This window comes from Lissotriton helveticus, chromosome 11, assembly GCF_964261635.1.
Source record: "Lissotriton helveticus chromosome 11, aLisHel1.1, whole genome shotgun sequence".
NCBI lineage: Eukaryota > Metazoa > Chordata > Amphibia > Caudata > Salamandridae > Lissotriton > Lissotriton helveticus.
The window spans coordinates 1,112,185,704-1,112,206,931 of NC_136072.1; the positions used below are offsets into that span (position 1 = coordinate 1,112,185,704).

A 21,228-nucleotide genomic window follows, 5' to 3' on the forward strand; every position below is an offset into this window, starting at 1 on the left:
GACCTCACACCGCAGCCTGACTGCTCTGTGCCAAGCTACGAGAGGGCGAGCACAGGTTAATTTGGGAATTGCTGCTGCCATACCCTGACCAGGATTGTGATTACTGCTCTATCAGGGCTCACACCCCAGTCAACCCGAAACCCAATTTCTAACAGTCTCCCTGGATCTTAGCCAAGCTGACGACAGATCGCAAAGTAAAATTAATAGCTTCTAATGATGGAGGGGGCAAGGGGAGAGTTGGAGTTTTAGTAAATGAAACCAAAGCTAACTCACCACAATATCCAGGTTTACCAACAAACTCACTGACTCTGCACTCACTCTGCAGTCACACTCACTCTGCACTCACTAAATTCCTAAAAACGTGATGACGTATTCGCTCACAGTGGAAGGACCTTCACAAAGGTTAAATGGTCAGCTTTCAGTTGCTTATTTTTGTATTTCGCACTTAAACTGGAACTAATGATTTGAATTATTTGCCCACTATTACTTTGTGTGAAAATTGCAAAATAATGAAGTACCAAGAAAAAATGTGCCACTTTTTGCTGCATAAATTATTTTCTTGTTACACACGGAAGGAAGGTGCGTTGTACGTAAGCAGACGCTAAACTGATGGCCCACACAGTCCATTAGAAAAACATACACCCCTACCACAGATAAGAATGTTGAATACCGTTCTCCTTCGGTGTTGAATTCTATCGCTCTTGTGATATTTATCAAACTTTCCTGAGCGCTGGATCCACGCCTTAAAGTGCCCACCAGCAGGTCCTCGGTGCGCTATGCGAGATGGGCCGTCAGTCTTTGGGTGGATGCACTCCGGGTGGTGTCCAGCCAGGCCCTTCGTAGGCTCCTTTGGGCATATATTGCTGTATTTCTCTTTGCATGTCTTTGTAGGGCGGTGTCGGGTGCATCCCCTCCTGTGTTTTCCTGCAGTCGAAGCCCCTGTTATCCAGTCCTTTGCCGGCGGTGCCTCGGCACCGGCTAATAAGCAGTTATTTTGTGATGTAAAGTTGTAATTGGGCCCTCCCTCAAGGTGGGTGTTGTGTGGACTCGCCCCAGACAACAATGCGTTTATTTGACAGTGAGGGAAGGACACCTCCCCTGTGCTAGTTGTTGTGTTAATCTGCCCTGCCCCAGATGGCTGCACACAATGGCTGCGGCCGGGTTGTTTGTAAATGCAGATGGTGCCCGGCGGGGTGGTGCTGCTGCGCACTGGGCTAGGAGGACTGTGAACTGGAGGGGTGCTCCGGGCGCATACTTTTTTATTTATTTATTTAATGCGATTTTATATAGCTCGAACTGTACCCGAAGATGTCAGAGCGATTTACATGAGAACCAGTTGAAAAACATAAGGACTTGGGATTACATGCGTTACATAAAAGATACACACACAAAAAATTGCAAATGTACAAGGTGTAAAGTCACACAAGGGGGAGATACAAACCCTCGCCGGCTCCCCTATCCTTATCTCTCAACATTCCTTCTCCTGGACGGCCCCTCCACCCAACCCGGCCCTAATCGGACCCGATGATGCCTCCTCCCTGGCTACTTAATTGGCTCGCTTTTCGCTCTCTTTACCATGGCCTTAAAGAGACGTTCTCGCGCATCCCATACTCACTCCGCAGTATTAACCGAGCAAGATACCTGTATTTATCCCTTGACATTACACAACTATGCATGATACAAATTACCCCGTGAAGTGCCTTCTTTCACAGGAGGTCCTGCACCTTCCTTATCTTACTCGGCACTTACTCAGTGATAATAGTTCAGAGGTCAAATCGCCCTCTTCCTCACATGATGTTACTAATCCGCGTAAACAGCAACCAAGACCTATGCCAGCATCCCTCGCCTGTCGCTCCCTTGCAACCACACTTTCGTCTAACAGTAGACCCCATCCCACCGCGACTTTGCTCCACCGCTAAGTGAACTCGACACCCCCACCCCCCACATTACAAGCGGCACTTCAAACGATCGCGAAAGTGATCGAATTGTAAAACAAGCTGAGGCAGCATGGCCGCTGGAGAGGGAGGGAGGGGTTGGGGCCGGGGGACCGCAGAGCGTGACGGAGGAGAGCTGCGGCAAAGGGGGGGAGGCGAGAGCGTGACGGAGGAGGGCAGAGGGAAGAGGGGAGGCAAGCGGAGCCGAGCAGCTCCTGAAAGCAGAAGGGAAGGGAGGCGAGCAGCTCCGGAAACACCACCACATTTCTCCGAGGCAAAGCAGAAATGCCTCTGAGAAACACACGGCCATTTTCAGATTCGGGGGCGTGTTTTTGCAGTTGAGTGACGGATGATGTCACTGATTAAAAACTGCAAAAAAACACGCCCCCGAATCTGCTCAAGACGGGGCCTGAACCAAGTGACGCCCCTCTCCTCTAATGGCTGGCCAGCATTTACGAGGCCAGCCAATGGAGAAGAGGGGCGGGTTCAAGCCCCCATACTGCAAAACATAAAATCTCGGACTCCGCCCACTGCGTGGGCTGCTTGTCCGAGACCTAAAAAGGGGCAGATGTATCAAGCGGTTTTTTTGTCGCAAACGCTGCGAATCGCAAAATAGCAGCGTTTGCGACAAAAAAACGGAAAATACGATGTATGAAAAAAATCGCATCGCAAAATTAAGGAATCGCAAAATTTGCGATTCCTTCATTTTGCGCTACCATTTGAGGAATCGCAAAAAGCGATTCCTTAAGTGGTATGTAAGAAACAAGAAAGTTTTGCGATTTCACACTAAAAAATCGCAAATTACCACCAACTTGTAGTTGGTGGTAATTTGCGAATTCTTTTACAAATGCACTTTTTGCAATTTGTAAAGGTGGCATGTGACGCTCATACATGCCCTTAGGGCATGTATGTACGCCATATGCGCACACATGTCAATTTCAGGGGGTGCAGCAGGGTGTCCTTAAGACACCCTTGCACCCTTGAAATTATTCTCAATTTGAGATTAGCAAATTGCGAATCGCAAATTGAGAATAATTTCACATTCATTCCTATGGGCCTCCTGGCCCACAGAAATGAATGGGAAATTATTCCTTAATTGCGATTAGCAATTTGCTAATCACAATTAAGGAATTTTAAGAAATCGCTAAAAAATAGCAAATTTCTACATACATACCATTTTGCAATTCTCAAATAGCGATTCCTTAAAAATCGCTATTTGGGAATCGCAAAAGGGTATCTTGATACATCTGGCCCAAAGCTCTTACTCAAGTATGTTGTATACTTGCTGACACAGGTCTCACTTTAAATGCAGAAAAGTGTGTTTCATAAAACAAAACTCACGTTTTTTGGTCATACCTTTTCTAATAGGAGAATGACTCCTGATTCAAGTAAAGTACAAGCCTTGTCATCCACTACTCCCCCACAAGATGTAACTATGATCCTTCCTTTGTAGGGCCAGTTATTGTTCAAGGCATAAAAGTGACTTTGCCTCCGTGAAAGCTCCATTGAAAGACTTAACTAAACAAAATGCTCCATTTCGATGGTCATGTGACTGCAAACAAAGCTTAAAGAACATCAGACATGCAATTGAGAATGCCACTGAAATGGCATACTTTGATCCAAAATTGCAGACGGAGGTTGTTGTTGATGCGAGCCCAGTGTATTTAGGTACCATCCTTGCCCAGCACACTGGACATTCCAATGCACCAAGACGCACCGTGGCTTATGCTAGCAGGAGTTTGTCATCAAAAGAAAGTGCATATTCACAACCTGAAAAGAAAGCCTAGCTGTGGTGTGGGCTTGTGAACATTTTCATGTGTTCCTGTATGGGAAGCATTTCACGGTTATCACCGAGCAACCACTTTCTACAGTCGTAAAGCCAAGATGCCCCCTCCCATTGAGAGGTGCGGTTGCAAATGCAGGAATATTTGTATACGATTGTGCATCATCCAGGAAAATATAAAAATACTGTTATTTTTCACTGTGTCATGGCACCACTTCTAAAGAGGCTGATACTTATGGTAACTTCATCGTCAAATCCAGTACACCTGCTGCCATATCGGTAGAACAAATCAGTGCTGCTACAAGCAGTGACAGCAATTTGCAAATTCTCAAAGACATTACCCATCAATTGTGGAGAAAGCATGCTCAACCTCTTCATGATGACGTAGAATACCAAAAATTCAAAAATGTGCAGAAAAAGCTTTCAGTCTTTCCAGAAGGTATCCTCTTAAGAGGAGCGAGAATTATCATACCTGAGAATCTGAGAAAACAAGTCATTGAGCTGGCACATGAGGGACATCGTGGAGCTGTACAGGACAGAGAGTGGTTCGCTCGTCTTGATTAAAGAGTTGAAAAGGAATCAAGGGCCTGTCAGTTGTGTCGAAAGCGTCACTGAGAGATTAGAAAGTATTTTTGCAACATGGGGTGTACCTTTTATTTTGAAATCTGAAAATGCTCCACCTTTTAATAGTTGAGAACTTAAAAGATTTTCTCACTCATCTGAATGTCAAGTATCAGAAAACACACTTCTCTGGCTACAGGTGAATGGTATTGTCGCGTGGTTCATGAACACCCTTAGGAAGTCCATTAAGTGTGCTGTGTTAGAAAAGCTTGCCCTCAAATGAGTTCTTCAGTCTACGCTTCGTGCATACAGGTCAACTCCCCATACTACCACTGGTGAAAACCCGGCCATCTTAATGTTTTTGGGAGCCATAGGAACCAAGTTACCACAAAGGACGTTGAAAGATCATTTGACATTGATGCACATCATGCTACTGATTCATATCATAAACGAAGAATGAAGACCTATACCGATAGACACTGCTGTGCTTGAATCACTGTGTTCAAAAAAAGGAGACCATATCATTGTTAGGAGCAAACAGAAAAGCAAATATGAAGCTCCTTGACTCATTGAGGGTTGTGACTAGTAAAGGACACATGGTGACTGCTCACCGTCCTGGAAAGTCCATTACGTGAGTTTCTTTGCATTTCAAGCACCTGCCTTGACATTCACAAAGTCCAGATGTCAGAGAGCTCAACAACTGTATCAATGTCTCTGTTGCCCGTCATGGACACTTGTCAACAGCCTCACAGGACAAGATCTGGGCAAGTGATTTGAGCACCAAATCGACTTACTGAAGAGTTGTGATGTATAAATATATATTCAGGGAAGACACTTGTCTTGCAATGTCAGATTAAAAACTTACACGGCTTGCACCTTAAATTCCTGTGTTGGTCCGTGATTTCAAAGGAATACATAAGAGGTCCGCACCTGCAATGGTCCGCCTAGTATCCGGTGGCCAGGAGGTTTAATGCATATATATATATATATATATATATATATATATATATATATATATATATATATATTCAATAATCTCTTTCCAGTAAAGAAAAGAAGTTGGGTCACACTCCAATACTTCTTAAAGCAAATCCATTTTGTTTTCAAAAAGACCTCCAAACACCAACGCGTTTCGATCTCCCACTGAGATCTTGATCACGGTACCGCCCTTCTTTTGCCATTAGTTTTTAAAGGTCATGAGGTACGCTACAACCCTCCCCCTTTATGGGCAAGGCACTCTGGTTAATATAGTGCTATTTACAACAAACAGTGACAATAATAAATAAAACTTTAAAGTGGGTTGCTATTCAAACTTATATGTGAAATTAATTCAATTCTAATAACAAGTTTCTAATAATTACTGAGTTCATAGTAATTAAATTCATTCATGACTCAATCTCCATGTATTTTATAACGGATAACTCCAATTAGTCCATGTCTATCCTGTATGTTGTTGGCCAATTCATTTGTTTCCAAGAATCACCAAAAAACCTCAATGTCTTTGACACATAAATGCCTGCAGTGGCATAACAAATATTATCATCATTAGTCCAACACAATTTTCATTTTTTCCTAACCTTGATAATAAACCCAAAGTTTATACGTCCAACCATTTGTTCAACATGTGTGATTTATCCTCATTATTAGAACTTGTTGTGCACTTAACTCAGTTCTAAAGATTTCCACAGCTAACTTGATGCTAAATTCGAGACATTACTCTTTTTCTCTGCCTGTTTTGCATGATGTCATTCCAGTTCCAAAAACTATTTACAAGTGTATATACATTTCCTCACTCTGATTCAGACCGTACGGAAACATTGTTCGTAGGCTGAGGATGTATCTGGATTCTTTCTTCCTCAGCATTAGTTCTCGGTTTCCTCCTCTCAGTGGTTTTTTTTACTGTATCAATCCCATAGATTTTTAGATTTTTCCATTCGCTGTTATGATGAGACTCCATATGTTTGGCAACTGCATTGCTTCTATCCTGATGTATTGTTGCCCTCACGTGTTCCAAAATTCTCTTTTTTAGTTCATTCTTTGTGCTGCCCACATATTTTAGTTCGCAAGGGCATTCAATTACATAAACCACATATGGTGTTATACATGTGATTAACTCATCAATCTTCCAGATCTTACCATTTGCACCAAATCTGAAAGACCGCCTAACAAAGAGTCATTTTTTCAAAGAGGAAAAGAAAGTATGGCTGAAAGGAAAAGGCTTCAAAAAATGCTTCAACTGTAAGGTTTGTCAAATATGTAAACCGATCCAGGAAATAATGTTGGCAAATGGTAAGATCTGGAAGATTGATGAGTTAATCACATGTATAACACCATATGTGGTTTATGTAATTCAATGCCCTTGCGAACTAAAATATGTGGGCAGCACAAAGAATGAACTAAAAAAGAGAATTTTGGAACACGTGAGGGCAACAATACATCAGGATAGAAGCAATGCAGTTGCCAAACATATGGAGTCTCATCATAACAGCGAATGGAAAAATCTAAAAATCTATGGGATTGATACAGTAAAAAAAACACTGAGAGGAGGAAACCGAGAACTAATGCTGAGGAAGAAAGAATCCAGATACATCCTCAGCCTACGAACAATGTTTCCGTACGGTCTGAATCAGAGTGAGGAAATGTATATACACTTGTAAATAGTTTTTGGAACTGGAATGACATCATGCAAAACAGGCAGAGAAAAACAGTAATGTCTCGAATTTAGCATCAAGTTAGCTGTGGAAATCTTTAGAACTGAGTTAAGTGCACAACAAGTTCTAATAATGAGGATAAATCACACATGTTGAACAAATGGTTGGACTTATAAACTTTGGGTTTATTATCAAGGTTAGGAAAATATGAAAATTGTGTTTGGACTAATGATGATAATATTTGTTATGCCACTGCAGGCATTTATGTGTCAAAGACATTGAGGTTTTTTGGTGATTCTTGGAAACAAATGAATTGGCCAACAACATACAGGATAGACATGGACTAATTGGAGTTATCCGTTATAAAATACATGGAGATTGAGTCATGAATGAATTTAATTACTATGAACTCAGTAATTATTAGAAACTTGTTATTAGAATTGAATTAATTTCACATATAAGTTTGAATAGCAACCCACTTTAAAGTTTTATTTATTATTGTCACTGTTTGTTGTAAATAGCACTATATTAACCAGTGTGCCTTGCCCATAAAGGGGGAGGGTTGTAGCGTACCTCATGACCTTTAAAAACTAATGGCAAAAGAAGGGCGGTACCGTGATCAAGATCTCAGTGGGAGATCGAAACGCGTTGGTGTTTGGAGGTCTTTTTGAAAACAAAATGGATTTGCTTTAAGAAGTATTGGAGTGCGACCCAACTTCTTTTCTTTACTGGAAAGAGATTATTGAATTTACGGCGGTCTGCTCGACCGCGGGATACCGCACGGCTGGGAAGCAGCGCCGGGAAGCAGCGCCTGGAACGCGAAAACAAGCACATAGTGGATATATATATATATATCAGGGGCGGCCTTAGGCATGTGCAAGCTGTGCACCTGCACAGGGCCACCATACCCCAGGGGCCACCACGCCAATATATATCCTTAATATAATAATCCTCTGAGGATGGATACACATTTGCAGGGATTTGGCGGCCTCCTGCTCTGTTCTACTTCCAAACACCCTGACCCCACCTCTTCACTGGCCTCTGCGCTCTGCCCCGCCCCGCCCAGACCCTCTCTTCCCGTGCCCCCTACCTACGCTCCCTGCCCAAGGCCGCCATGAGCCTAGAGCCACCCCTGTGTGTGTGTGTGTGTATATATATATATATATATGTATATATATATATATATATTATTTGTAATTTTTATTTAACAATGCAGATGTAATGTTGTGTGAGTTAGAGAAGATGGGTCCCTTTTGGTCCTTGACAGACTCCGTAAAACAGGGACATATGTGCTTGGGCGCGGGGATGGAATTCATGCATTAGAATGTTATTTTTCCAGTTACACAATTAGGACATAGACATGTAATACCAAAGTTCCATGTGTGGTGTAATTATGTTCATGTTCCTGCGCTAAGGAAGACACTACAACAAGGAGCTGCCATTACTGTGCCACAAACTCTTGTTGCAATATTTTTCTCAGCAAAAAAAAAGGTGACAATCTTGAATAAGCAATTTTGTAGTAATAGCGCATTAGTATTTTCCTTATACATACCAGTAAGCAATGTAACAAAAAATATCTTTAGGAAACTTCTAAAGCGAGGCTTGCAAATAAACCATAAAAAGCTCAAGCATTGAAAAGGATTCCTACGGGCTCAGACAAGTTCAAGGGTACTGAAGGGAAAGCAGATATGGCATCCTGGACAGGACGGGGGAGTTTATCCTATTTAGCTGTGTTCTCAACCATTCAGATCTGTTCAGTTTCAAGTGTAATCACACAGCATTTCGTGAGGTTTTCGCTGATCCCTGCACATACCAATGAATCATTTAAAAGTAGAAAGCCGGGCAGGGGGATGGAATAACCTCGATAACTGACAACTGACCGGAAATGCGTCACTCTGCGGCTAACGGTTCAACAAAAAGAATACGACACAACGCGCTATTTTGACGACGAAGACGCACGCCCTGGTGCCTTTGTAGAAGTGGAGGGGATATAAACGTTAAAGGAGGATGACATGAGCAGTGATTATTAAAACCAATATCCTCCCCTTTTAAGAGACCGATGGTGGGGTCCGGAAACGTCATCAATGTGCGCCCCTGGGGAGGAGGGTCCGCTACCTTGGGTGACGGGGCGGCCGGGGTGAAGAGGTACCGAGGGGTGCTGACGGCAAGGGGTACAGAGAGGGGGCTGGGGCGATGGGTACATGGAGCCGTCACTTACCCACGGCCTGTGGGTGTTCACGGGTCCTTCCTCTTCCTCGTCGGCCTCCCCCTCGTCCATGGCGGGGCTGCGAGCCTGACAGCGGAGCAGGCAGGCCTCGGCAGCGGCAAGAGCCTGACTGCAGCCAGCGGCGAGGCAGCGCCGCGTGTGGTGCAGAGGCGGGGACACAGGGAGGGAGTTGCCCCCACCGGCTGCACCTGTCCTCGCAGGAACCGAGCGAGAGGTGAAACGGGGCGGAAGGGAGACACGGGCCCGAGCGGGGTAGTAACAGCGAGCAGATGACGAGGACTCGAGGATGGAAACGGGTCTAAGAGAGGCTAACCTATCCATAGAGCAGGGGACCGTGGAAGCAGCCCGGCTGGATCAGAGAGCAGGGTTGGGAGATGGAGTAGAACAGGACAAAACAGCAGAAAACGAACATCAATACTAGTATAAATAAATGGGTTTTATATGGCGCTAAATGCCTCCCTTCTGCCGTCCCTCAGAAATGTTAAAGGATTTCTTTTTTAGGGGGTGGGCGAGCCAGCAAACTAACAGGGCGAACTAAGCCAGGAGTCTTGAACCTTGAACATGTTTGCTATGTAAACCATACAGAAAACACCCCTCGAATATGATAACGTCTCTTCAGAATTAAAAAAAAGTGTACGTCAGTAAAATGTGGACGTTTTGACATTAACGTATCCCATTACGCACTGAGAAGTAGTTATTAGAAGTTATAGTCTTAAATATCAACTTAAGGCCATCACTGCTGCTGGCCCACACTTTCTTAATGAAGTAAGAGGAAGGCAGATGTTGTATGAACACTGTATATGGCCCAGATTCTTACAGATAGAGAAACGTTTTAGTCTATAAAATCACACACAATAGGATTTTGTACAGCTTATATTCTAAACTCAATTATTTGAAAGTGCTTTCATAGGCAATAGTGAAGAAAACAGAGGTTTGATGAAATAAAATCTTTGCCTAAGCTCACTCAGTTTGGTTAAGCGGAGAAGCAGCAATAAATCCAGGTTTTGTGGTGTGGGTGGGTGAAGGTAGGTCAGCAAGGCGTAAGACGAATGGACTTGGTATTCACACTGATATTCGAAGGCTATGGAGGATACACTTTTTGGAGATAAAGGTAGAGTGTGTTCCATAGGCCACGCGAACATGTACTGTTGCATACATTTTTATTACATCATTTTATCAGTGCTTCTAGTGGCACATAAAATGTTCCACCACATCTTGAAGGGGATTTCTCTGGTGGATTTTCTTTGTAGTATAACTGTTTAAGTTCCTAGGATTAGCATAAGGTCCAGTAGAAGCGAGTCATGCAGGGATAGGTTAATGTTAGGGTGGTGTGCCACTTGGCCAAGTGTTGCGGTCAGTAGGGGTGGAGTGATTTTAATTTTATAGATGTCGTGAAAGGTTTGTTGTATTTTGGATCATAGCGGTTGGACCAGTTTACATGTTAAGAATATATGTTCAAGCGATCCGGGGGATGCCTCACAGTGCTAGCATTTGTCTGATTGCAGGATCCCCAGTTTGTGTACTATGGATGGAGTCCCATTGTGCATCGGGCAAAATCTGGATTGTGCAATTGCCAGTGTAGTTTTAGACAGAAAAGGAGAGTGCCAAATGCTACGTCCAGTAGAGTCAGAGAAGTATGAAATTAGGTCTTCAGGAATATGTGAAGACCATTTTCTTTTGCAGATTTTTGAGGCGGTGTAGCCTTGGAGGGTATAATGGTTTATAGATGAGAGAAGCAACATGGCCTATTCTTTTGAGTTTCCTCAGAGGGTCTGGATTGTGCAATTTTTGGAGCCTCCTAATGCTTCTTTTAAGTTTTAAGAAGTTGTAGAATTCAATCGGGGGAGTTCATGGCGTGCGCTCAAGTCAGCAAATGGGATGGGATTTAGTGTTGTACCTAGGTCTGCAATAGAGTTAAAGCCTCTTTCGACCCATTGTTTCCGGAATAGGGTTCTGCCTTCTAGTTTAATTTTGTGATTATGCCATACAGAAGCAATGGTAGAGTCAGCGAGACGGTTGTACAGGGCTTTATTAACTCTTAGACAGCTGATTCCATATCTGCTATTATGGGAAAAGAATGGGCCACTGTTAGTTTTTGGAGGCCGTGAACAGTCAGCGTGGAGTTTAGCGGTATGGGGGAGAGTAGCTGAGATTAAATTTTCATGCGGGGGGGGTGGAGTCTGTGGTCTTATTAGACCACCAGCTAACAGTTTTAGGATCAGACCGGCGATCCTAGCTCTGTTCCACTTCCATATGAAGTTCAAAATAACCCCCTTTTTTAACGCAGTGAACAAGGCTATGTAGGTTTATGGGAAGCATGCTGGATAGAAAGTTGACTAGGGGTGCTATCCTCATTTTCAGTGTGTCCACCCTGCCCCACCAAGTTAGGTATTTGGGAGACCAAGAGGCTAATAGGTCTTTGATTTTGGAAAGTGTTTTACCCTCATTGATTGAGGCTGAGACATGGAGGTCTTTGCCAAACCAGATGCCTAAATACTTGAGTGCCTCGGGTTCAGACCAGAGTCGCCAAGAATCGTGGGGGTACAGTGGATATTCATGGGGAAGATCTCCATTTCAGTGTGGTTATGAGTGTTGCTAAATACCCTAGAGTAGTTTATTTCAGTTATAATGTGTGGGATAGCTTTGTCTGCATTTTTAGAGCTTAGAACGTTGTCGGCGTGGATGCAACAAGTTGCCTTCCCATTTCAAATTTCACACCTTAGATGTTTTAGTTCCTTTTTGGGAGCATAAGAGAAGTTCGATAACTAATACGAAAAGGAGGGGAGAGATGGGGCATCCCTGTCTGGTGTCTTGGGTAAAAGAAATGAGTTGGACAGGAAGGCATTTATCCTGACTTTTGCCACTGGTGTTGCGTAGAGATTCATCACCATTCAGATGAAGTTGTCGCATAGTTGGAATTTGCAAAGTGCCTCTTGTAGGTAGGTCCAGGAGACCTTATCAAAGGCTTTTTCCACGTCAAGAGCCATCGCCATGTTGGGCGAGGACGATGACGGGGCTTTTTCAAGAGTGTGGCAGAAGACTCCGATGTTATCGGCAGCTAGCCTGCCTTTCAGAAATCCAGTTGGGTTGGGGCGATGATTTCTTGTATTACTTTATCTAGTCTTTGTGTCCGGATTTTGGCATATATTTTACAGTTGATATTGATTAGCGATATCGGCCTGTAGCTTTTGACGTCCAATGGGTCCTTTCCTTCCTTTGAGATAACTATTGTGGTCTCTGAGGGCGAGCCGGCGACATGGCTGGTGTATGCATAAGAGTGAAACAGGGCAGTTAGAGGTTCTGATAGGAGAGCAGGGAATTTTTTCTAAAAAGTCACCGAGTAGCCGTCAGGGCCTGGAACCTTACCTGGCGTGAGGGATTTAATAGTCAAGTAGATTTCTTCAGAAGTGATTGGAGCGTTCAGCCGGGCTCTGTCATCTGCTGAGGCTGATGGAAGTGAGCAGGTGTTGAGGTACAAAACGCAGTCTTTGGGTTGATTTTATTGTTTGAAGTGTAGATATCAGAGTAGAAGTTATGGAAGACCTCCAGAATCTCAGGTGGGGAGGTGACTGTAGAGCTGGGTTTCTTTTTGATAGCCATGGTGATGCATTTGTTTTTGGAGTATTTTGTATAGTTAGCAAGGGCCTTCCGGCTTTGTTTCTAGTGGTTGGTTTTTCCGCATTGGCAATGTCCAATCATTTCTGCGCTCTAATACTTGAGATTTGGTTGTACTCATATTGTAGTTTGTGCAGTTTAGGGATGTCCTGAGAGCCTGCAGAGTGCCTGATGGATTCATTTATAGACTTTATTTCTGACTCAATACAATCGAGACGTTAATTCGGGGATTTGTTTCTGGTAGCAGCTAGATTAATTAAGGTGCCTCTGAGAGTGGCCTTCAGGGCGTCCTACCTAATCAAGTCAGAGGTGTCACCTTCTTTGTTTTCTTGCAAGAATTGTTGAATTACTTCACTAATTTTGGATATGGATAGGTCACCCTCCAAGAGTTCATTATTAAGGTGTCAAACATTTGGGAATGGGTGAATATCTGTGAGTGAAAGAGCAGGGCAGGTACGCCGCTTGCAGCAGTTTTAAGAGACCGCTTCTTATTTGGTGCTGTTCAGCCGGCGATATGCGGTAGCGAGCTGTTTCAGAGCTGTGGTGCTGCAGCAAAAGTGGTGTCCCCCCCTGGAGCTGGAGTGCCACATGATCACAGAGGTTGTGAGCGGGTCAGTATGATCAGTTGCTAGTTATGAAGCTGGCATGGGGCGAGACAGCCGTAGAGGAAGGCTCACAGAGGTAGCGATGCCAGCGGAGGCCCCGGGGGATAAAGGTGGGTTCCAAGTCGATCAGCACGCTGAAATCATACTTCGGTAGCACCGCCGGGGTGCTGCATTTGTCTGGCTGATGGCAGGGTCGCATCATTGTCAGGATGGGCGGGTTGAGGGTATGAAGTGAGTGGATGGAACACCTGCCGACTGTCTAGCCAGCCATCGCTCTTGAGCGCAAGTCTTACATGTCAGGTTTCAAACGCATGAAGTCTGGACCACCACATCTGTCAGCAGTGAGCATTCAGATTGCAAAACCATCCTTCCCTATTATGGAGCACGGGAGGACAAGCCAAAAGATTAGCAGGGAGAGCCAAACCATTACAATGTTTGGCATGTAATTTGTGCAACAAACATCTTGTGAAAATATGATAGTCTCTTTAAGGGATTGGGAGATATTTATCATATTTGTTTCACTGTTCTCCTTTTCTTTCTTTACCCTTTGGCTGGTGGGGGTGTGTGCCGTTGATAGTGTCAGATTTGCAGTCCTTTGACTGCATAAAAAAGCTAACACATTTAACGCCTTGACTTGGAATGCACGAGGCATGGTAACCCCTGCCAAGAGGCACAGAATATATGCTTGCCTTAGGCACCGACATGTCCACTTTGCATGTTTTCAGGAGACACACCTAACTAAGGAGTAACTTGAAATAGTTGGTAAACAATGGAACCGTCATGTGTATGGTATGAGCTTCTCGACATATGCCCTTTGGGGTTTTGATTTGGGTTGCCCCAGAGTTTTTTTCCGTAAGATGTAGGCTCCTGATCGACATAGAAGGCAGATATGTGGCCCTAGAGAGGGTCCTAGATGGCCGCTTATTTTTCATAGTATCTATATATGCACCCAAAACTTCACAGGGTGAGTTTTTGGAGTGCCTCTCCCCAGCCATGTTGCTTGAGTCATAAGCTCCGGGGCTATGGGTGGTGATTTTAACTGCCTACATGATACAGACCTAGACTGTTCTGTCTCCCCAACTCCCGGGCATACAAAGTCTGCAGGCTACAAACACTTTCAACACTTGGCCCTGGCCCTCAACATGCATGATTTGTAGAACCTTGTACAGCCCTGGGAGGTGGAATATTCTTACTGTGCATCGGGGCACCAGGTTCATACTAGGCTAGACTACTTTTTTAGTAACACCGACTGTTGGCCCCTTATATGTGGCTCTGAGTATATAGGCCAGACTCTATCTGACCACAATCCACTTCAGGCACGTTCCGGTGGAGGAGGCCGAGGGCCGTCATTTGGACCAGGCACCTCCGTCCGGAGTTGCTACAGGACATAGTGTACTGGGATACCATCACTACACACCACAACCAATATTTTGCTGATTACTCGGGCTAAACGGACTCTCGAGGGCTTGAATGGGATGCCCTGAAGGCGGTCCTGAGAGGGCACTTTATAAATACGATGTGGCGTGTCTGAAGAGCACTTGCACGCACCGTGTTGGACATAGAAACTTGTATTCGAAAGGCAGAGGCAATGGCAACACCTGCCGCTCGTCCCCGCCGTAAGTCGTCAATATAGGGAGGAAATTCACCAATTCTGTGTCCTGGACTATTAGAACTCCTTGGCTCGCCTCCATGACAGGAGGATGGTGATAACCCAGGACATATATTAGCATGGTTGCGGCGCTCTGAGGTACCAAGACAACGATTGGTGCCATACGGGACAATGGGTGGTGAACACGCTAACTGAGATTAATAAGGTGTTCAAATACTACTATGAATGGTTGTACACCCTGCCCCCTGGACCGACTTCAACACAACTGCGAGATTATCTTCGCACAGTGACACTTCCCCGTCTGACCCCCAATACAGCTGGGGGAATTAGAGCAACCCCTCCAGCTAGAGGAGATTCATCTGGCTATTAGCCAGATGGCTTGCAATAAGACATCCGCTACCGACTGGTTTCCTGTGGAATATGCCGCCTACAATTAAATCTTTGCCCCTCGTCTGTTGGAGATTTACCAGGAGGCAAACGGCCAGGGTCTTTTTCGAGGACTCTTCAGGAGTACCTTATAGTGGTGCTACCCAAGCCAGGCAGAGTCCCTGTTGAATGAACCACATGCTGTCCATGATGAACATTCATTATAAAATATTAAGCAAGGTCCTCACCAACAGACTGATCCCAGTGCTCAGTTCTTTAGTCCACTCAGACCAATGTGGGTATGTGCCGCAGCGAGCGAGTCACTCCAATTTTTGGCATTTGTAACATATCATGGACACTGTTTCCCAGGAGGCCGACCTCCCAGTGGTGGATTTTGAGAAAGTATTTGATACACTGCGTTGGTCCTATGAACTCCAAGTGAGGAATGGGCCCCTCTTCTTAAAATGTGTCAGGATACTGTATAATGCTCCACAGGCAAGAGTCCTTATAGGCTGTCAGTTTTCATATTCTTCCCCATCAGGAGGACCCGAAAAGGGTGCCTCCTTAAACCTATGATCTTTACGCTGGCCATGGAGCCGTTAGCTGTCCAGCTGCCTGCCAGGCATGGGCTGTCAAGGCAGGAATGGACTGGCACACAGTGTCTTTATACGGGGATGATCTTTCAGTATTTCTTCAGGACCATGCTCTTGCTCTACCGGACCTCTATGCCCTGCTTGATTTTTTTGGAGACATGATAGGTCACAGGATTAATTAGGGCAAGTCTTTTATTTTTCTGCAGCACTGGGTTGCACCTGAATGGTGCATGTCACCACCGAAGGGACATCTCGCCTGGAGTTATGAGACCTTTCGCTGCTTAGGTGTTTCTGTCTATCACACAGACTGGGACTGGATTGATGGGAATTATGGTAGGACCCTGACCTTGCTTTGCCAGTCCCTTTATTTTTGGACTAGATGACCTCTCTCAAGAATTGTCCGCGCTTCAATAGCTAAGATGCTTATCCTCCCAAGGCTTTTATATTTTTTCGCGGCTCTACTGTTGGTTCTCCCCCACCCAGCCCCTCCACCTCCCAAGATCCTTTTTTGCTATATTACAAAGCTTAGAATCTGCATTGGTCTGGGGATCCGTTAGGAAGCAAGTTTTGTTTCCAATGATTCGGCATCCGATTCTTGAGGGAGGGTTTGGGGCTTCAGATCTGGAATTGTATTTCACTGCATCCCAGTTACAATGCCCATGCGCCGGCTAGCTAGTGTAGAAGCTGAGGAGGGTAGATTTATACAAGCAGACCTAGGGGACTTGAATGTGCTAGACTGGCTGGTGTCTCCGGGGTATCCAGATGGGGCCTACGCAGACTATCACTTGAGGCAAAGTTGTTCTTTGTATGTCACATGCGCCTTCGCAGCGCGCCGGTCCCTTTTGCACTGCAGCTACACTTATGGAGCGTGCCCACTTTTAAGGCCTTGCTTGTGGCACACAAACCTTCCCCTTGGCTGGAGGCAGGGATTACTCAGCTGGGCGTATGAAGAGTGGGCTTTGTACTCCTTTCAGGGCCTCAGGGAACTATATGGATTGGGGCCAGGCCTCCTTCTTGCTCATAATTCAATAGTGGCCGCGATTGGGAATATATATATGGTCAATTGGATAGGCCAACCCTCCATTGCCTTCTGAATTGTAATGATTCTTGATACATGGCTTGGGCAGCGGAGGGTATACAGACAGTTCGCACTTAACTTCAGACTCGAGACAAGCCTAGGTGGGATGAGTATTTAGGGAAGGATTTAACAGCCAAACAATGGACCATGTCCTTGGAGCAGGTGAAACGCATTTCCCGCAACAACTGTCTGAAGTTTACACAATTCAGTTACCTGCATCAGACATATCTTACACGACACCGCCTCCACTCAATGTTTCCGGTAGTATCACCAGCCTGCCCACGTTGTGGACATGCGGATGACACATTTTTTCACATAGTATGGGAGTGCCCCCGTTACTTTGGATATGGACCCAGGTAATGAAACCGGTATTGCTGGTGATTGATATTTAGTTACCACCGGACCCACTCTTATGTCTGCTGGGATCACGAAACGCACCAAGCGCAATAAGCACTATCTCAAGCTGGTGGACCTGGCGCTAGTCTTTTTAAGGGCCTAATGGATATAGCTTGGAGGCTCCGCTGCTGCCCACGCTTGGATCCTGGCTTCAGGTGGTTGACAAATGGGCTCGAGCTGAGGCAGATGGGCGTGATTGTCCATTTAGGGGAGGTGGTGATGGTGCTGCTACGCTCTGGGACACGCACGTTCTTAAATTGTTTGACAAAGTACATGAGCCCCCAGCCCCCCCCACCCCAACTCCCCCACCAACTAGGCGATAGCGTTCTCTACACTGACCCAGGGAAATACTACAGGAGTTTTAGGTACCATGGCTCTCCTTGAACCTGCATGGGTGTGGGGTGGCACTGTGCCCCGAGTGGGCTCCTGGAGAGGTCCCTGTGGAGGTGCTCCTTGCACCCTCCTCTCTCCCCACCACTCTGTTCACCCACTCGCAGCCATTTGTTGACACAGTATTGGCAAAGAGCGCCTGATTTGTCTTATCGCTCCCCGTTCTGCTGTTTCTAAGCGGAATTAGCAAAAAGATTTTTGTTGATTGTCGTTTTGTTTTTAGTTTCTAACAGGCAATTTTATAATTTCCCTGTCGGATTAGATGCAATATGTTGCTAATGGTTTTTCCTGATTATATCAAGTGCCACATGTTTCTATTTTCCTTGTATGATATGCTTGAAAACTACTATCTACTTTACACATTGGGCCATGGTTGAGTACTCCCTTCTTGATGATACCTTTAATTGCATTTCTGTACTGTATGATGTATCAAATATAAATGCCAATAAAGATATATAAAAATAAAATACAGTCTCTTCAAAATTCAAAAAAGTTTACTTAACTCATGGAAGAGTTTCAAGTTAATACATCATTTGATATCACTGCAGTAAGAAGCATTCATTAAAAGCGGGAGTTTTTAAACATGAACTTAGAAGCATTCAATCCCCGTGCCAACAATGCAATTAGTGAACTAGGAGGCAAGTCACTTGTCATGCGCACCCTGTTGTGGCCTAGATTTATTTATACATGGAGTAACATTTTAACCAGTTGAAGCAAACATAACCAATATTTGCCTCACATCACATGATTTGGTGAAGGGGATTGATCCCATGTTTTCTGGGTTCACCTCGTGCAATTCAGCAACTAGATGGGTATCTCTTTCTCCAGTTTTACATCAAAGAATAATGCTTTGTCTTTAATTCGTGGCGCATGTACTTAGATTCTGGAGTAGCAGGCAGAAGCCACCCGACAGCTAATCTTTTTTTGGTCACGAGGGTCCAAGAGGAACTTTAGCTGAACCGGAGAGAGGCATCTGGCTGGAGCCTTGAGTGGCCCGCACATTTTTAATATAGAGGGAAACTGGAGGAGAACTAGGGAAGAGTGTGCCCAGTGGAATGGAAACGGCCAGAGAGCAAGGCTTGGAGGGACAAAAATACAAGCCCAGGAGGGAGCCTTCCTGGAGAGCAGGGCTCAAGAACTATAGAGAATGGGAACAGGACCAGAGGCGGAGGGGGCAGAACTGCACTGGGAGAGATGCAGAGATGGAGGTGATAGCGAATAAAGGATGAAGGAAGCAGGAACAGGACCAGAGAGCAGGGAAGTGTAGTAAGATCTCAAGCGATGGAAAGAAAAAGGACCAAAAGTGAGCAGTAAACTATGGTTCGAGATCGAGAGGGAACGGCCCAGAAAACATAGAACAAGGATAAACGAAAACAAAGGCCAAGAGGGAAGGAAACAAGACAAGAGAGCAGGGTTTAATATGAAAAAAAAGTGGGGCATATATGTAAAGAGCAGGGATGCTGACCTGAGAAAGAAAGAAAGAACAGGACTAGAGATCTGGGGCGATGACCATAGAGGAAGAGAAGCAAGGCTACAAGGGAATAGGATTGGTGAGCAGGGAGCCAGGACTCAAGAGAGAAGGAGGCGACCAGGGGCATAAGTTGAGAGACAGAGAGGACTGGATCAGAGAACAGGATTGAAAGAGGACTAGAGATGGTACAGAAGTCAGAAAGTGATGTTCAAGGGGTAGTGGTTGAATAGGACCAGGCCAGAGAACAGGAAGGAAGATTTGGAGACAAGCGGCTGAGAGGGAGCCAGGGCACAGAATGGAAAAGGCAGCCAGGCCACATAATGGGGACAAGGACCTGAGAGGGAGGAGGACCAGACCAAAAAGCATCCCAGGCAGTGTCAAGAGAGGAAGAGGAACAAGGCACGAGGGAGAGGTTTGGGGAGTATGGAACAATGACTAAAGAAAGGGGGTTGTCAGTGGAAGGGTATAGTATTAGAGCAAGGGGAAAGAAACAGGAGCAGGTCAAGAGGAGAACCGGGCCAGAGAGTTTGGGGGGGGGACACACACATAAGGGGACAGAACTAAAGAGCATGTGTGGCGGTTCAGAAAGGGAAAGGATCAGTAAGCAGGAGGGGAAACGAACCACAGAGCAGATGACGTGCTTCAAATATTTAAAATGTAAATACAAGCTCGAGTAGATAGTCACAGAAACTATACAACTTAAAGTATATAACAAAAGGCTTGCCAGAGCAGCTCCCCCCCCTCCTCTTGAACGGCGACGGGTACACCCAAGTGTCTACTAAACATAGCCCACAGAGACCCAGTTTGACTCATCGCTGCAGCAGGCCTACTGTAAATAACACTGATTTGGGCACGGTTGCCGTCAACACTGGTTTACAGCTCAGACTGAGCGTGAAATCCCTTCTAGATGGGCGGGGCTGTAGAATTAGAATTTCGATTTGCTCTCGGATTAAAAGTAGTAAAACCGGTCATTCAGATTCCTGTAATTGCACTTGTAAATCCACAGCTCGTGACAATAAAGCAGTAATGTATCGCTTTGGAAACAACTGCAAACCTGTTGCGTGGGCGTGAAATAGCCTGCAGCAGCATGACAGCTGTATTAATTAACATAAGTGTCAGATTTATATAAGTTTTGTTCAGTGTGACTGGCTATAGTATATAGTATTTTTTCTATTTTGCAATATAATACAAAAACATTTTATGTTATGTGTTTTTCATATAGCACTCGTTTTACAGCTACTTGCCATTTTTGCATTTTTTGTTGCAGAGCATGAGTCTGCGCTTATGGGCTTACCCACAGGGTGTCTCAATAGGGTGGTTGAAGTTTGGCAGGTCATCAGACTAATCTTGCCCAAGTGAGTGCATTATTTGCATATAATCACATTATATATCTCTTCATAACCCTGAAGAGATGCCAAAACGCTTTTGGTGTACTCTGTACATTTTAGACCATGAATAAGAGGTTAGTGTGATGAATATGGACTTTGATTCTTTGCCCTAGTAGGGTACAAATAATGTCCTTAGCATCTCCTTGCTCAGTGAAATGCGGAGTGTGTGTATTGTAATGTGAGGATTTTTCCCGCTGTGGTGCTGTGTCACGACTGACAACAATCAATCAATGAGGGTTTTGTGAAGTGCGCTACTCACCCATGAGGGTCCCAAGGTGCTGGGGGGAGAGGGGGGAGGTGCATGCAGCTTCAAATCAGCCAAAGAGTCAGGTCTTGAGGCTCTTCCTGAAGGTGTGCAGAGTGGGGGAACGTCTGATGTTGAGCAGGAGCTCGTTCCAGGTCTTTGAACCGATGTAGGAGTAGGCTCCCCCACTTGCTCTGCGGATGAGTGGGATTTCGGCGAGGGCGGTGGAGCAGAGGTTTCTCTTGGGTACGTGGAAGGAGACTCTTTCGCTCAGGTACTGGGGTCCGGTGTTGTGGAGGGTTTGTAGGTGTGTGTAG

The 21,228-nt window shown here is 45.1% G+C and overlaps 1 protein-coding gene across 3 annotated transcripts in view; it reads right to left on the bottom strand.

The window, feature by feature from the left end:
• The window catches only part of SLC2A11 (solute carrier family 2 member 11), a 405,158-nt gene that overhangs the window by 89,717 nt on the left and 294,213 nt on the right, over nt 1-21,228 (bottom strand). The window contains exon 1 of one of the 3 annotated variants that reach the window (XM_078667811.1): nt 9,148-9,431. The exons of the other annotated variants lie outside the window; for them this stretch is intronic. Coding sequence (XP_078523937.1) covers nt 9,148-9,207 — 60 coding nt within the window. The 5' untranslated portion in view covers nt 9,208-9,431. Of the gene's footprint in view, nt 1-9,147; nt 9,432-21,228 lie in introns of those variants that run through there. 3 annotated transcript variants of the gene reach the window in all.